The sequence below is a fragment of the Zonotrichia albicollis genome, chromosome 19, assembly GCF_047830755.1.
Source record: "Zonotrichia albicollis isolate bZonAlb1 chromosome 19, bZonAlb1.hap1, whole genome shotgun sequence".
Classification (NCBI taxonomy): domain Eukaryota; kingdom Metazoa; phylum Chordata; class Aves; order Passeriformes; family Passerellidae; genus Zonotrichia; species Zonotrichia albicollis.
Genome location: NC_133837.1, coordinates 13134586 through 13149669, shown reverse-complemented (window position 1 = coordinate 13149669; position 15084 = coordinate 13134586). Strand labels below are relative to the sequence as shown.

Genomic DNA, 15084 nt, shown 5'->3' with positions numbered 1-15084 from the left:
ATAAATCACATTTTGCATTCTGAGCATGCGTCTCCTCTTCCATGCCATTTTTGTTTTCAGATAACCATTAGCTTAATTAATCAAGGGAAACGCATCATTTCTGATGGGGTGTTCTGTTCCTGGAGCCTGGGATGGCAGGGAAACCCTTCCCACCACCCCATCCCTGGTACAGGATGGGGTTCACCAGCACCTGCCCCGACACTGCCTCTCCAGCACCCTCAGCACGTCACCCACGGAGCTCTGGTGACACGCAGCGTTGATTAAAACCCTCTTAACATTCAGCACAGCTATCAGGCAAAGGTTGATTTCAATCAGAGCTCACCATTTCCACTTGCCCTGGGTGCACCAACCACCAGCTCTGGGGCCTCTGTGCAGGCAGGTGAGCACTGCCCAAGGGTCCTTTGGCTCTGGAGCATCAACACCAACCAGAACTGGGCAGGACTGAGCGGTCAGCACTGTCCCTGCCCACGGAGCACCTCCCCACTGCCATTCCCACCTTAGCCTGAGCAAAGCCTGCAGCTGCAGCAGTGCCCACAGGCATTGTCCCATTTGGGCAAAAGCCTCCTCTGCTGCTCCAGCTGGGAAAATGGCACCCACACACCCAGTGGTCACTTTTCCACCAATTCAACCCAAACTGCATTGGAAAAGTGCTCCAGCTCTGGCATGACTGCTGGCAAGGCCTGGTTGAATGGCACACAGGGGTTCCTGCTGTGACCCACACCTGGCTGGGTGCTGTCCCACCTCCCCACAGACACCACACCACCCTCAGCTTTGCAAAGGCACAATGACCAAGATGGGTTTAGAGCTTTTAATAACTGAAATGGCACCTGGGAGGCCCAGAGTGGGCAGCACAAGATGGGAGGTGATTTGTGCTGTGGGAGCAGCACTGTGCCATGGCTGGACAGAGAAACACTGTGACAGCAGGACACAGGGCTGTCCCTCACCCTCACCAGGGCTCAGCTATCACTGCAGGCTCCACCTCACCCAAACCAACTCCATTTGCTTCTCACAAGCTCGTGGCTCTGATCCACACACATCAACGTGCCTTCAACAATATTTCAACCAAGACCTTTGCTGGAGGAGACCTTGACTTTGACCAAAAGCCCAAGAAGAGCCAGGCTGGCAGCAGAGCCAGTTTTGCCAGCACTGGGTCGGGAGGGTGGCACTGCCCAGGCACTCAGCTCTGTCTGGGGAGGTGACAGGGGTCACTGTGGGGACAGACTGAGCACTGTGTCTCAGCCACCACGCTGTCAGCCCTCTCACAGAGAATGAGCCCTGCAATGCATTTCCAGCAGGCTCCAGCAATGATTAATCTGTTCAGACACAGCTGCAGCTTTCTTGGTGGAATTTGGACCATCTTCCTTTGTGGAGACCTTCAGCTTCTTACCCAGCTGTGACCCTCCCCAGCCCTGGGATGGCAGTGCTGGGGTGGCAGCCATCGCCCATCACTGTGCCACCTGCCCAGCCTGTGCCTCCTAAGCTTTCTCAGGTTCCCATCACGGGACCACAGACTTCCCCAGCCCTGGCACAGGGAAGCACCACACCTCGGGCTCCTGCTGCCCACCCTGGCACTCAGGGTGCCCCCAGCACTGTGGGCACAACACTCTGGGGGTGAAAACTGAGTTATATTCAAAACACTGCACCTCTGAGTGAACATTTTAACCTGCAGGCACCAGCTCTGGGGCAGCCCAGCTGCAGCAGGCCCACACAGGCACCTGCCATCCGCAATGCTGTAACAAATGCACTCCAAATCCCAGTAGTTTTTGTAAAGGTTTATAGTCCTTTGCCATGATTGCATGATACATTTCTTCCCCTGTGACACAGCCCTCAGACCAGGATGCGCCGCTGGCAGCTCGCAGCAGCTGGGCTTTGCACTCCGATCTACACTAGCTGCAGAACATCAAATGCACTTTCAACATCTCCATTTAATATTTACATTCAAGCAATTAATAATTGGAAGCTTATAGTTTAGACATTTCTAATAGCAGCAATTTCTATAATAGCTCGTTTAGCTTTAGATAACGATTTTTTTTTTTGCACATAGAAACACCACATGTGTACAGTATCAAAAAATATATACGGGATGGTCCTGCGGGTCGTGGGGAGGGCAGGGGACCAAGACTAACAAATGCTCAATGGTTAAAAAGGAGAACAGAAAATAGTCGTTTGATATAGTTTATAAGGTGATCTAGGGACTCCATAAATCTAGGCTTTATATTTCATTATATAAATACCTACAAATAAATATATTAGCGTGGCCAGGGAGCGACCAGCTTTCAGCTCAAACAATACATTTCAAGAACACCACGTACAAACGGGAGCAAGAATCACTTGACAAGTTAGCACTGTTAAAATATAATACTATAACTCTGAGTAACTGGCGGGTCCCATCCTTTGTGTCCCACTGCCTGCAGGTCCTGGAGCAGCCCCAGCTGCGGGCCGGGAGCAGCGAGGTCACCCCCGTGGCAGGGACGGCCACCGTGCCTGGCCCTGTCCCGGCGTCCCCTGGCAGGGCACGGCGGGCTCGGCCGTCCGGGGGCACGGGGCTCCGGGGCAGGGGCACCAGCACCGGCAGGGAGGCGGTGGGGCCGGCGGCCCCGGGCGGGCGGGCAGCTCCCACGGGGAGCCCAGCTCACACCGTCACGTACTCCTTGAAGGTCACGGTCAGGCAGTTCGCGGTCACATCTGTGATAATTATATTCCCAAAGAAGGGCTTGAACTCCTGCAGGGACTCGGCCTCCTCCTCTTCCTCCTCCTCTGCGGCCTCCTGGGGCTGCGGAGGCTCCGGGGCCGCCTCCTCGGCCGGCGGCGGCGGCGGCGGCGGCAGCTCCGGCTTCACCTCGGCCAGGGCCAGCTCGCCCTCCGGCCGCGGCTTCACGCAGCGCAAGTCTATGGGCTCGTCCAGGTCCGAGTCGAGCAGGATGACCTCGGGCGGGGCGGGCGGCTCGGGCCGCGGGGGGCTGAGGCAGGTGGGGGCGCTGATGCTGCGGGAGGTCAGGCGCTTCTTGCCCGGCTCCCGCTCGGCGTGCGGCTCCGACAGGCAGCGCTTCCGCGAGCTGCCGCTCGACAGGTTCAGTCCCATGGAGGAAGGGCTGTGCTCGCACACGGGGCTCAGCGACCAGGGCACCAGGTCCGGCTTGGTGGTGAGCTGCAGGGGCTGCTCCGCCGGGGGAAGGGGCAGCTCCTTGGCCAAGGGAGTCTTTTGGGCACCTTCCTCCAGCTCCGCCGGGGGCTGCCGGCTCTCGCCCTCCGCTTTGCTCAGGGCGTTGCTGCCCACCACCCTGTCCTCCCCTGGCTTCCTCCAAGCCTCCACCTTCTCCTCCCCACCCTTCTTAGGAGTCCTCTCCTCCGCAGCCCGCTTCCGGGGAGCCTCCCCAGACTTGATCTTCACCGCCTGCATGCCGTTCTCCATGTACTTGCTCATCACAATCACAATGCGCCCGTTCTTGTTTTTGTTCTTGACGATCTTCATCTTTCCCCCAAGGCCATTGCTGGTCACCCTGTCCCGGGGGGGCGGCCCGGTACCGCTGGACAGGTTCTTCTCAGCTCCGTTTTTGCTCTCTGCTGTGAGGTTCTTGACCGGGCCCAGCAAGTTTTTGGCCGGGCCGTGAGCCCACTTGTCCGGGTGGGCGACCAGGGGGGCCTTGTTATTGTCCAAGCAGGCCTGGCCCTGCGGCTCCTTGCTGCTGGGCTGGTAATGGGGCTCGTACATCTTGGGGTCGGGCTGGTAGTGGTGGTGCTTCTTGCTGTTGAGCTGGTAGTAATACTTCCCTTTGCTGTGGGACTGGTGCTTCATGGCGCTCTCCTTGCCGTTGGGCTGGTACTGGTGGTGCTTCTTGCTGTTGAGCTCATACTGGTGCTGCTGGCTCTTGCCAGAGGAGCCGAGCTCCAGCTTGGGCCTGGTGTCCACGGCCGGCTCCTGCAGCCCCGTGAGGATGTTGGAGCGGCGGGCGAAGGACGGGAGCTGCAAGGCAAAACCGAGACGGGGCTGGAGAGCGCTGCCAGGGGCTGCTGGCCCGCGGGGGCCGGAGCTCCGGCAGGTGCTGCAGGCTCCGGCACGGCCCCCGCCCCTCGGGCCGCTCTCCTTACAGGATGCTGCGTCCCGGGGCACCGCGTCCTCGAGCAGGCGGCCCCAGCCCACTCCAACTTAGAGGCTGTGCATTGCTCCAGATTAATGAAGCAATGAAAAGAAGAAAAGCCCCCTTCAATCAGCTGTCTGGGAACGGGGGCCGAGCGGGACCGCGGCTGCCGAGCCCGCGAGCAGCGTGCTAATGCCAGCCGGGCACGGGCACGGCGGCTCTCAGCGCGGAGGGGAGGGCAGGGCAGGGGCACCCGCTGAGCTCAGCGCTGGGGGTCCCCGGGGCGCTGCGAGGCGCCGGGGCTGCGCGCAGGCTCATCCCGAGCATGATGAAACCCGCTGCAAGCGGCTCCCCGGGGACCCCGCGGGGCTGGGGCTGGGCCCGCGCGTTACCTGCACGACCAGCGGCTTCGGCTTGGGCCCCCGCTTGCGGTATCCCATCAGCTGCTCCTGCCGCTCCCTGCGGGAACACAGCGTCACGGTGAGCCCCAGGGCGGCACACGGACCCCCGGAGCCACCCCCCCGTCCCGCACGGCAGCTCCGCGGTGGCGGTGACCCTATGGCGAGCAGGGAGGGGACAGCGGGAGGGGACCGGGGCCCGCAGGTGGCAGCGGGCCGGGGCATCCTGTGCAAGCAGCAGGCGCCTTCCCCGCTGCTGCCTCCCCGCTGTGGGGAGGGGCTGAAGTTCGCAGTTTTGCGCCAAAACACTCCAGGAAATAAATGCGCGGAAAGAGAAAAAAAAAAATTAAAAAGGCTTAAAAAAAAAAAAGGCAAAAAGAAAAAAAAAAAAAAAAGCCGAAGCCCGTCCAAGCGCAGCAGCAGCAGCAGCGCCGCCTCCTCGAGTCGCGGCATCGAATCCCGGGGAGAAGGAGCGAGGCGCGGCGTGGGGGGGCACGGCAAGGGGGGCACCGCGGCGTGGGGACCTTGACCCGGAGGCGTCGCCCGGTGGCCCCGCAGCACCGCCCGCCCCGCCGGGGCCGCGCCCCCCGCCCGGCCCGGCCCGGCCCGGCCCCGCCGCGGCCCCCGGCTCCGTGACGCATCTGCAATTGCGGGAGCGGCCCGAGCGGGGGTCCCGCCGCCCCTCCCGCGCCGCCCCACCTGGGCCGCTCACCTGTTCTGGAAGGCGATGAGCAGCCGGGGGTCCAGGATGTTCTCCTCCGGCTCCCACGTGTTATATCTTGGAGAGGGGAGGAGAGCGGCCGTCACCGCGGGGCCCTGCCGGCGGGGCCGGGGTCCCGGGCAGAGCCGCCCCGCAGCCCCGGGCCCGGCGGGAGCGGGCTGTGGGGCCGGGGTCCCGGGGAGGGGGATGGGCGGGGGGGGCCGCGGGGACGGTACTGTTTATTTAGCGCAGTTATTATTCCGGAGGAATTCCAGGCATGTCATGATGAAATTTTCCAAATCCCCTTTCCCGGACCCAGGAAAGCGGCCGCGGGGCGGAGGAGGGACCCGGCCGCGGCGTCCCGGACCCCCCCGCGCCCCCCCGCCCGCACTGTCATGCGAACCCCGAACGCTCCGCAGCGGCCGCGCTCGCTCCGGTGCCGGTGCTGCCCCCGCCTCGGCAGCGGCTCTCGGGGCTGCGGGGCGACGCGGACCATTTTTGCGGTTATTCCCCCTTTCTCCCCCCTTCCTGCCCCCCCCTCCCAGCTCGGTTCTGCAATATGGAGCCCGGCTCCCGAGGAGGGAAAGGGGGAAGGAGCCATTTTCTGGTGCACATCAGCCGCCGCCTGCTCGGCTCCCGCCGCCGTCACCGCCGGGCCCCGCCGCCGCCTCTCGCCGCCCGCTCGCCGCCCCGGCCGGGGCCCTTCCCGGAGCCCCATCCCCGGCCCCATCCCCGCCCGGCGCCGGTACTCACTTGGGCGACCATCCCCTCCATTTCACCAGGTACTCGACTCTGCCCTGAGCGGCGCGGGAGGCAAAGACACGGCGTCAGCGGGAACCGCCACCCCCGGCGCCCCCGGGCCCCGCCGCCCCCCGCCGCCGCCGCCCCCCGCACCTTTCGGATCCGCTTCTTCTCGATGCTCTCCACCGCGAAGACGTGCTCGCCCACCGCCGGCAGCTCCATCCCGCAGCCGGGAGGGGCCGGGCCGGGCCGCGCTGCAGCCGAGCTGGGCTCGGGCTCCGGCAGCTCCCGCCGCCGGCCCGACAGACACTGAGCGGCGGCACCGCAACCGTGCAAATCCCGGAGCGAGACGTCAGGGAGGCGGCGCCTCCCGGGCCCGGCTGCCCGTCAGCGGCGGGGCCGGGGGATTGGCGCAGCCCTGCCGGGGAGCGAGGCGGGGAGGGGGCGGGCGGGGGCCGGGCACGGCGGCGCGGGGAGGGGGGCGCGGGCGGCCCGGCTCCCGCCCCACGCGTGACTCAGCACGGCCCCACGGGGCTGCCGGGGGCGGCGCAGCCCGCGGGGCAGGTGCGCGACCCGCGGCCCGGGGGAACGGGCTCGGCCGGAGGGTCCCGCCGGGATGCGCGGCAGCACGGGCGCTCGGGAGGGCTCCACGCCGCGCCACGTCGCGCGGTGCCCCGGGCCCGGGGAGCGGCGGCGCCCACCCCCGGCACGGCCCGTGGGGCCCGAGCCCGCGGGGAAGCCCCGGCCGCGCTGCCCGCGGGTCCCGCGGCAGTGGGGAGCCCGCCTGGGGACGGCCGGCGGTGGCGGCAGCGGGCCCGGCCCGGGGCAGGTGGCGGCGCTTTCCCCGCCCGGTGCCGGAAGCCGCGCACGGGGAGCGCGGTGCGGGCGGCTCCGCGCACTCGGTGCTCGTGGAGCGGCTCCCGGGGAGCACACGCGTGTCTGCGGCTGCCGCGGGGCCGCCCCGCGCTGCTCGGGGAGCGGGGGGTGCCGGAGCGGGAGGAACCTTGTCCCGGACAGGTGGAGCGGGGCCGGGCCCGTCCCGGTGTGAGCCCCGTGCAGTCCCCGCCGTTCGGACCGGCAGCCCCGGGCCTCCCGCCGGCACCGCAGCCCCGGGCCGGACCGTGGGGCCGCGGGCACGCGTGGGTGACACCCGGGAGCGAGAAGCCCCCGACCCCTCCCGGGGTTCGCTCCTCGCCGGTGCCCGGCTGTGTCCCGGGGCCGGCAACCCGGGGGAACCGGAGCCTCCGCGCCCGCTGACAACGAGGCGGTCCCTGGGGCTGCCGTGGGATCTCGGTGCCGCCGTCCCCCTTGTCCCCCCGGGCTCGGACGGGCCTCGGACGGGCCGATCGATCCTCGCGGGGCTCCCGCAACTTTCGCCGGGAGCGGCGGGGCCGAGCTCGAACGGCACCGGGGCCCCGAGCGGCTCCTTCGCCGGGGTCGGGCAGCGCCCCCGGCACCCGGGACGTTCCCGTTGCCCCGGGTCGGTGCCAGCCCGGTGATCCCGGCATCAGTCGCGCCCCCGGGGCCGTGCCCGGGCCCGGCGGTACCGGAGGGGACACACCGGGAGGCACCGCTGAATGTCACCGCGCCGCAGCCCCTAACAAAGACGCAGCCGCCGCGATCGCAGAGCCGAGCCAATAAAAAGCAAACTGATATTACAATTTTGATTTCCCTGGAGGGCCGAAGGGGCTTAATGTAAGAATTATTATCCATTGTGAACAGCAGCCCAAGGAAAACACACACAGGAAGATTTAATTTTTTTTTTTTAACTTAGCGGTTTTCCTAAGAAACATACATTCATTGAAATTTATGCCAGCGGAGTTTGTTAACCCTCCCCTTTGACATTTCCAGCTTCTCCTGTTGCCAGAGGAGACAAACCGCTAATGCTCGCAATAAAACTAAATGCCCAGGGACGAGCACGGTTTGGTGCGATTCCTCCCCAGCCTGGGTAAGCTGCAGAGCACGTCCAGCACCGGATCCCGGCTGGATGAGAGAGCTCTGCTCTGCCCGGGACTCAGTCGGGAACAGGCGATGAGGAGGGCAGAGTTTGGCTGGCTGCATAGATAAAAATACAAATTAAAAAAAAATTAAAAAAATTTAAATGTGTGACCAGACATCCTTGGCATCTTCTAGAAGCTGTGTCAGGAGCAATACAAGAGACTGTTGATGAAATATATGTGTGTATGTGTGTGTATATATATATATATCTATATATATATATATATAAAGTGAAACAACACTGAAAACTAATATTAAAAGCATTTTAATCACTGCCTGGCCCCTGGCTCCCATGGCTCAGCAGCAGCTCCCGTCTTTCAGGTTCCTGTAGGATCTTCATCTGCTTTCTGTTACGGGGCTGATTGCACATGATTCACAATAATGATGGTAATGGTGGTGATTTTCTGTCTCTTACCTTGCTCAGGCAGCAGCAGTTCATGAACTGATACATCTTTCTCTTTGTCAGGCCCAAAGAGGACACCTTATTTGAACCACATAAAACAGCCTAAATAAGGAAAGTGGGAAGCATTTCCAACTGTTGCCTCGTGCTGACTGGCTGGGGCATATCGCAGGGATGAGGCAAGGAAAAGGGATTCCAGGGAAAGGAGCGGGAGCCAAGCGCTGCCTTTGGAGCCGGCAGAGCAGTGGGGCGGCCCCGGGCAGTTCCTTGCTGGTGGATCAGGCAGGGACGGGGCACAGACACATCCCTGCCCTTCACCGCACACCTGGCCAAGAACTCGGGCTGCTCTTTCTCTGCCGAGCATCAGCAGTCGGTGCTGGGCTCTCAGAGGAGGATTTGGCTGGGCGCTCCATCCCCCGTGCCCCTGATCCCCGGTGGGGCTGCTGGGGGGCAGCTGTGACACAAAACCTCCAGCAGCCAGGGGCAGATGTGCTTCCCACGGCTGCTGGGAACCCACCAAGGTGATTTCCCCTCCAACACTTGCTGGCCATGTTCCCTCCGTGTACCCAGAGCTGATGTCTGTCTCTGGTTACTCTTTCCATCATTATTTATAAAGTTTTTTCCCCTGTAGCCAGAGCCAGCTCCATGGCAGTGCCCTGCCTGGGGTGGGTGCTGCCCCTCTGAAGGATGCTCCTGTTCCCTGGCCCCAGCAGCTCCTGCAGCCCCGCTCTGTGTTTGCCATCAAGCAGCACTGATTGCACATGCCATCATTTCTGATGTTGCTCATTAGTCGGTATCATTATTAGCAATTCAAACCAGCAATTCTTTCCCAGCTGTAATCCCCCAGCTCCACGGCTGCAGTTTGGGTGCTCACCTCCTCCTCCCCTCTGCCCCAGCAAGGCCGGGGGTTCCTGCTGGGTCTGCAGAGCCAGGAGCTCCCCGAGCACCAAATAATAACAGAAAGTTAATTCATGAATAGTTGCAGCGTTCCCTTCAAGGCCACTCTCACCCGGGGCCAGGCACCGACTTTGCCACGTCCTTGGAGCAGGGGGGAGGGCACTGGCCCCATTCATCCCTACCTGGCCGCCCTCAGCCTCGGCCAGCTGGGCTCCAGGATTTGCCCTTCTGCCTTTGTCAGCTCTGCCTCGCACTGGAAGTTGTGGACAGTCTGAAAAACGGATTATGACACAGCCCTTGCTGAGGTCAGCGCCGTGCTGGAGGAAGGCGAGAGAAGGATGAGTAGGTAGGCTTGGAAAAGGAGACAACAAAACCAGCAAATCCACAAAAACCTGAACCCACCCACCCAATCAATAGGATGCCATGAAGTACATGTGAACAATGAAACCCTGTTCCAGGTTGCCAAGGCAAATCTGTCAATAGAGTATTGAACAAGCAAATCTGACTTGCAATTATTGTGTCCTTCTAAATACAGGCTGCCCCTCTGCCTTGCAGCTCAGCCCTGTGCTGCTGTGGGGAAGCTCAGGGACTGCTGCCTCAGAATGGTGAGGGAAGAGTCAAGCCTGGCAGCTGGGCTGGAATTTGCTCCAACAAATGCACAAAAACCCCCGGAGCATCCCCACCACCTTCACTGCAGCAGCTGAAGTGACACGTGCCCTGCCCCCAGTGTAACAGGCAGCAGCAAAAACCCCTTTGGCAAACTGCTCACCCTCTAAAGCTCTCAGTGAAGCACCCAGTGCCACAAAGCGCACATGGGCATCCTCAGACACCGAGTGCCCAGGATTTGTGATGCTTAGGGAAGCACCACGGGCTGGGGCTGTCAGTGTGGTGGCCTTAAAATCCAGCACAGCAGCAAGGTCTGCAGCTGCCACCACCCACCCAGAGGCAGCAGCAGTGGGAAAATCCAGCGGCAAAACCACCCTGAACTGGGTCATCACGTGGAAATTTCAATGGCTCCACAGTGCCTGCTGCTGCTGCTGCACGCAGGGCCGCGTTAGGTGAACTCCTTTTTGTGGTGCTGCCTCCAGCACGAGCCAGAGAGGCTGTGAGCAGAGTCCTCAGGAAGGAGGCACCTGCAGGAGCACACAGGGTGCTTGCACAGCAGTTTAACACAGCCCAGTGGAGCCGTTTCTGTGTAGCTGCTGGCACAGCGGGCACGGGGCAGTGGTACCCAGGGCAGCTGCTGTGGGCACGGGGCAGTGGTACCCAGGGCAGCTGCTGTGGGAGGATGGCTGGGCTCCCTCACCACTGGAGCTCACCAGGAATGAGGCAGCCCTGCTCTGCAGATCTGCAGCGAGCACAGACAGGGAGGGCAGCACCCACAGCAGGTGCCAGGATGCTCCATCCCTGGGCACGGACCCCCCTTCCCCAGGGTTCTCCTCTGCCCTGCCTTCCCCCCACAGCCTCAGCCATGGGTGCCACTGAGGGAGCCTCAGAGACCATCTGTCTTTAATCTTCTTAGAGCCAGGCAAGTCGGGAGAAATTCAGGGGGAAGAGGCGCTGGGGTCCCTCTGTCCCTGGCTGTGACAGCACGGGGCTCTGAGCACATAGCTGGGGGAGCAGGGCCCGCCTGCCCCGCACCCTCAGAGCAGGGCTGAGACAGCAGGCAGAGAGTGCTGGGAAGCATTCCCACCCCTGGGGCAGAGGGAGAGGGGCGCCCCTTCCCCAGGCACTGCAGGAGCCTGGTACCCCCTCAGCCCCGTCCTGCCCTGCCCCTTCCTCCCCATCCTCCTCACATCAGCCCTGGAGAGGCCCTTGGAGCTCTTCCCCCTCTCACCGCCTGAGCTGATGCTGTTCCTTGGCAGCTGAGGGTGATTATGGGATTTTGTGCATCAGAGCTGGGTGTATGTGTGTGTGTGTGTGTGTGTCCACAGCAGAAACTCCTCAGGTGCTCCTTGGCTGCTCCTCCTGCTGAGCCTGCAGGTACCCAGGGCCACTTGTACCTGTGGGCAGGGGCTGTGCTGAGCCCAGCAAAGGGGATTGCAGCCCCCAGCGCCCAGCCCAGCTCCTCCGGCTTGCGTTGGGCAGCTTTGCTGTGGACAGGCTGTGCAGTCCCAGAGCTGTGAGTGCTGCTGGCCGGGACCGGGCGGCTCCGGCCGCTGCCGGTGCCCGGTGCCCGGTGCCCACCGCAGCCCCGCGTGCCAGGGGCGCTCCCGGCCGAGCCCCGCCGCACTCAGGGCTGGGTGTGAGGGGGAGGAAGCGCTCGGCTCTGCGGTCAGGCGCTCTCCGCCCCTGCACCTGAGCCGAGGCTCAGCTCAGCTCCCTCCCCTCCTTCCTTCCGCCCGCCCCGGCAGCTTCTGCTGAGCCCTGGCGGCTCCAGCAGCCCCGGCTCCTCATCCCCTGCGAGGATTAGACCGAGTATTTACGTTCCCAAGGCTTCCACAAGGGTTTCCTGGCCGCGCTGTCCACGTGTTGTGCTGTCCCTGGATCTCGGTGCCCCAAAGCTGCTTAGTGCGACCCCAGGGAGCTGCACTAAACCCAAGGGAGATGGGTACCCTGCCGTGCCCGGGGGAAGGAGGCTCTGGGTCCCTGCAGGGCACAGCTGCGATCCAGGGCCCTGTGGGGGCTGCTCTGTGGCCCTGCTCCTGCTGATCTGCGGGGTTTGGGCACCGATTCTGTGACTGGGGTGATCCAGCACCCGCACCCAGCCCAGCCCAGCCCTCTGCGCTGCTGCAGGAAGCTCAGCCTGGGGCCTGCAGGACATTTCCATGGCCTGAGGATCCCTGTGACCCCGAGGCTGATGGTGTGTGAGCCCCTGGCAGTGTGCAGGCCCTGGGCAGTGCTGAGTTCTGCTCACGCCGGGTTTGTGTGGCTGGGAACAGCCCCAGGTGCTGAGTGAGCACAACTGGGAGGCACAACTGGGCTCTGACTGGTTGGACTGGCTCCTCCAACCTCTGCCCTTCCCTGCACTGCTCCATTTGGTTGAATGGTGCCAACCCTTTGGTGAGGGACTCCAAGGCACTGCCCTGCTCCTGCCTGGCACAGCGGTGCCATCCCACAGGGGCCTGTCCTGGGCTCCCTGGTGCCCTGCCTGACCCTGGTGCTGCATGCTCAGGTGCAGGCACTGCAGCTCACCGTGGGGATGGCTGCAGAGCAGGGCTGGGGGCTGCTCTGCTCCTTGGAAAGCTGCAGCCCATCTTTCTTCTCACTTCCCCTTCTCTCAGGCGGCTGCGTGTGCCCAGGGCAGCTATTTTTAGGCTGCTGCTCGCTGCCTGCTTTCCCCCGGGGATGCTGAGCAGGTTCTGGGAACTCCAGCTGTCTCTTGGGCAGCACAGCGATGCTGCTGTGCCTCCTGAGCTGGCTCCTTCAGTGCCCAGCACGTGCCCTGGCTCTGCCACCCTCCTGCAGCTGCCCTGGCGCTGGGCACGAGGCTGGGGTGCCCATGCCAGGGGTGGCAACACAGGGGTGCCCATCCCAGTGGTGCCCATCCCAGGGGTGCCCATCCCAGAGATGCCATCCCAGAGGTGCCCATGTCAGGCGTGCCCATTCAGGGGTGCCCATCCCAGGGGCGCTGGCACTGCTGAGGGGGCAGGGGTGTCTCCTGTGCCAGGGTGGTGCTGGTGCCGTGCCCAGGCAGCCGGGATTGCCGCTCTCCCTGTTCCTGGGGCTCTGCACGGCTGCCCGGGCTGGGGGCAGCTGTGGCACCTTCCCGGTGCAGGCCCGGCCCCGGGGAGGCTCCAGCCCCGTTCCCACAGCCATGTTTGGGCTGTGCCTGCAGCAGGGCCATAAAAGGCAGCGTGGGGAGGGCGCTGGCGCCGGGCCCGGGCATCGCCGTGTGCGGGGGCATCCCGGGAGCGGCTACCGGCAACCAGCACCGGGCACCGGGGCTGGGCACCCACCCGTGGGCAGCGAGCCCTGGCTCTGACCAGCCATCGCTGCCCAGTGTGTGTGCCACCGGCCCTCGGGAAGGGCCAGGCAGCCCCTGCCCAGTCAGCAGAGCCTGGGGGGCACCGCTGGTCCTGCTGGGCACGGCTGGTCCTGGTCCTGCTGGGCATGGCTGGGGCTCACCCAGCCCAGGGAGCACCAGCTGGTCCTGCAGTGCCTGTGCCCCCCCTGAGCCCTGGCAATGCCTGCGCCCTTCCTGAGCCCTGGCAGTGCCTGTGCCCTCTGTGGGCCCTGGTAGTGCCTGTGCCCTCTCTGAGCCCTGGCAATGCCTGTGCCCTTTGTGGGCCCTGGCAGTGCCTGTGCCCTCCGTGAGCCCTGGCAGTGCCTGTGCCCTCTGTGAGCCCAGGCAGTGCCTGTGCCCTTCCCAAGCTGTGCCCTTCCCAGCACTCAGCTCCTGTCCCAGCACACCCAGCGCCTTCCCTGCTCCTGCTGCAGCTTCCAAGGCAGTTTTGGCAATGCAGGTGTGTAGCACTGAGCCCAGTGCAGCCATTTCAGACAAAGCAAAGCAAATCTACTTTAATGGCACCTCCCCACGCCCTGGGACACAGCCACAGGGTCTGGGGGCTCAGCCTGTGCCCGTCCTGTCCCCTGTGCCACAGGGGATGCTGCAGGGCTGATTCATCTCCCGCCCCGGCTCCTGCTTACGTACATTCGCATACGTACACTCCTGCTTACTCTGCTCATTCCCTGTACATTCACTGTGTTCATTCCCTGTACGTTCACCCTGCTCATTCCCTGTACATCCACTCTGCTCATTCCCTGTACATTCACTCTGCTCATTCCCTGTACGTTCACCCTGCTCATTCCCTGTACATCCACTCTGCTCATTCCCTGTACGTTCACTCTGCTCATTCCCTGTACATTCACTGTGTTCATTCCCTGTACATCCACTCTGCTCATTCCCTGTACGTTCACCCTGCTCATTCCCTGTACATCCACTCTGCTCATTCCCTGTACATCCACTCTGCTCATTCCCTGTACATTCACTGTGTTCATTCCCTGTACATCCACTCTGCTCAATCCCTGTACTCTGCTCATTCCCTGCCCAAGCAGCTAAATTAAGCCGAGCAACAATGGGCCATCGATTATCCCATTACATTTCCATCGGGCCTGGCTTCCCAGCGGCTGCTGGAGGGTGGCACACGTGGCTTGGTGCAAGGAGTCCCTGCCAGGCCCTGCTCCTGTCCCCGGTGTCCCCACGGCCCTGCTCCAGCCACTGCCCAGACCCGGGTGCCAGCACTGATGCACCTGCACAGGGAATGGTCCTTTGGCAGGGGAGCCTCCCCATCCCAAGGGCTCTCGGGAACCCTCCCAGCTCTGCCAAAGTCAGGCCTTGCTCCACACCTGGGGGCTGTGTCCTCCTCTCTGCCCCTCACTTTCCACAGGGAAAGCTCTGTCCCCTCCCTGACTGTCTCTTTCTGTGTGTCGCCTATTCCAGCCCTGCTTGTTCTGAGGCTTTTTATCATCCAAAAGCTGCCAAGGAATCACTCAGGAGCAGAGATTGACCCGTGTGGAGCCTCCTCAGTGCCCTGCAGTGCCACTGCCCCAGCAGGACTGTGCCCCAGAGCTCCGTGGGGCCTGTGTGGAGCATCCTGGAGCTCATCCTGGAGCTCATCCCAGAGCTCATCCCGGAGCTCATCCCGGAGCTCGGAGCCTCCTCCCAGCCGCAGTTTGCTGGAGGGGCTGGGCCAGGCCGTGGCACAGCGCTGGGCATCCCGGGGTGCCCGGGCGGTGCCATGGGGAGGTGGCAGCCCAGGAGGGCCCCGCTGTGCCCGCTGCCCGGGCTGCCTGTGCCGCCCACTCCCCGCTCTCGGAGGGCTCCGGAGCCGCTCAGGAGCTGCAGTGACGCTGCTGTGTCTGCGCGGGGATGCGCGGCAGATCCTACCTGCGTCAGCAGCTGAATTCCCTGCTCTCATCCCGCTCCGG

General features: G+C 63.4%; 1 protein-coding gene across 1 annotated transcript; it reads right to left on the bottom strand.

The window, feature by feature from the left end:
- Positions 1-1975: 1975 nt before the first annotated feature.
- Positions 1976-6331, bottom strand: CBX4 (chromobox 4). Its single transcript, XM_074554809.1, has 5 exons — positions 6072-6331; positions 5931-5974; positions 5190-5255; positions 4472-4538; positions 1976-3964 (listed from the first exon to the last, which is right to left on the bottom strand). The coding sequence occupies exons 1-5, from the start codon at positions 6138-6140 to the stop codon at positions 2633-2635; spliced, it is 1578 nt and encodes a 525-aa protein (XP_074410910.1). The 5' UTR covers positions 6141-6331; the 3' UTR covers positions 1976-2632.
- Between the last annotated feature and the right edge of the window lie 8753 nt (positions 6332-15084).

Bases quoted from the DNA above. Each gene is read 5' to 3' on its own strand.
- CBX4 (XM_074554809.1), bottom strand. From the start codon at position 6,140: ATGGAGCTGCCGGCGGTGGGCGAGCACGTCTTCGCGGTGGAGAGCATC. The intron at 5,256-5,930 runs GTGAGTACCGGC...CCCCTCTCCAAG, and splicing joins TGGAGGGGATGGTCGCCCAA to ATATAACACGTGGGAGCCGG. The intron at 4,539-5,189 runs GTGAGCGGCCCA...GTGTTCCCGCAG, and splicing joins CTCATCGCCTTCCAGAACAG to GGAGCGGCAGGAGCAGCTGA.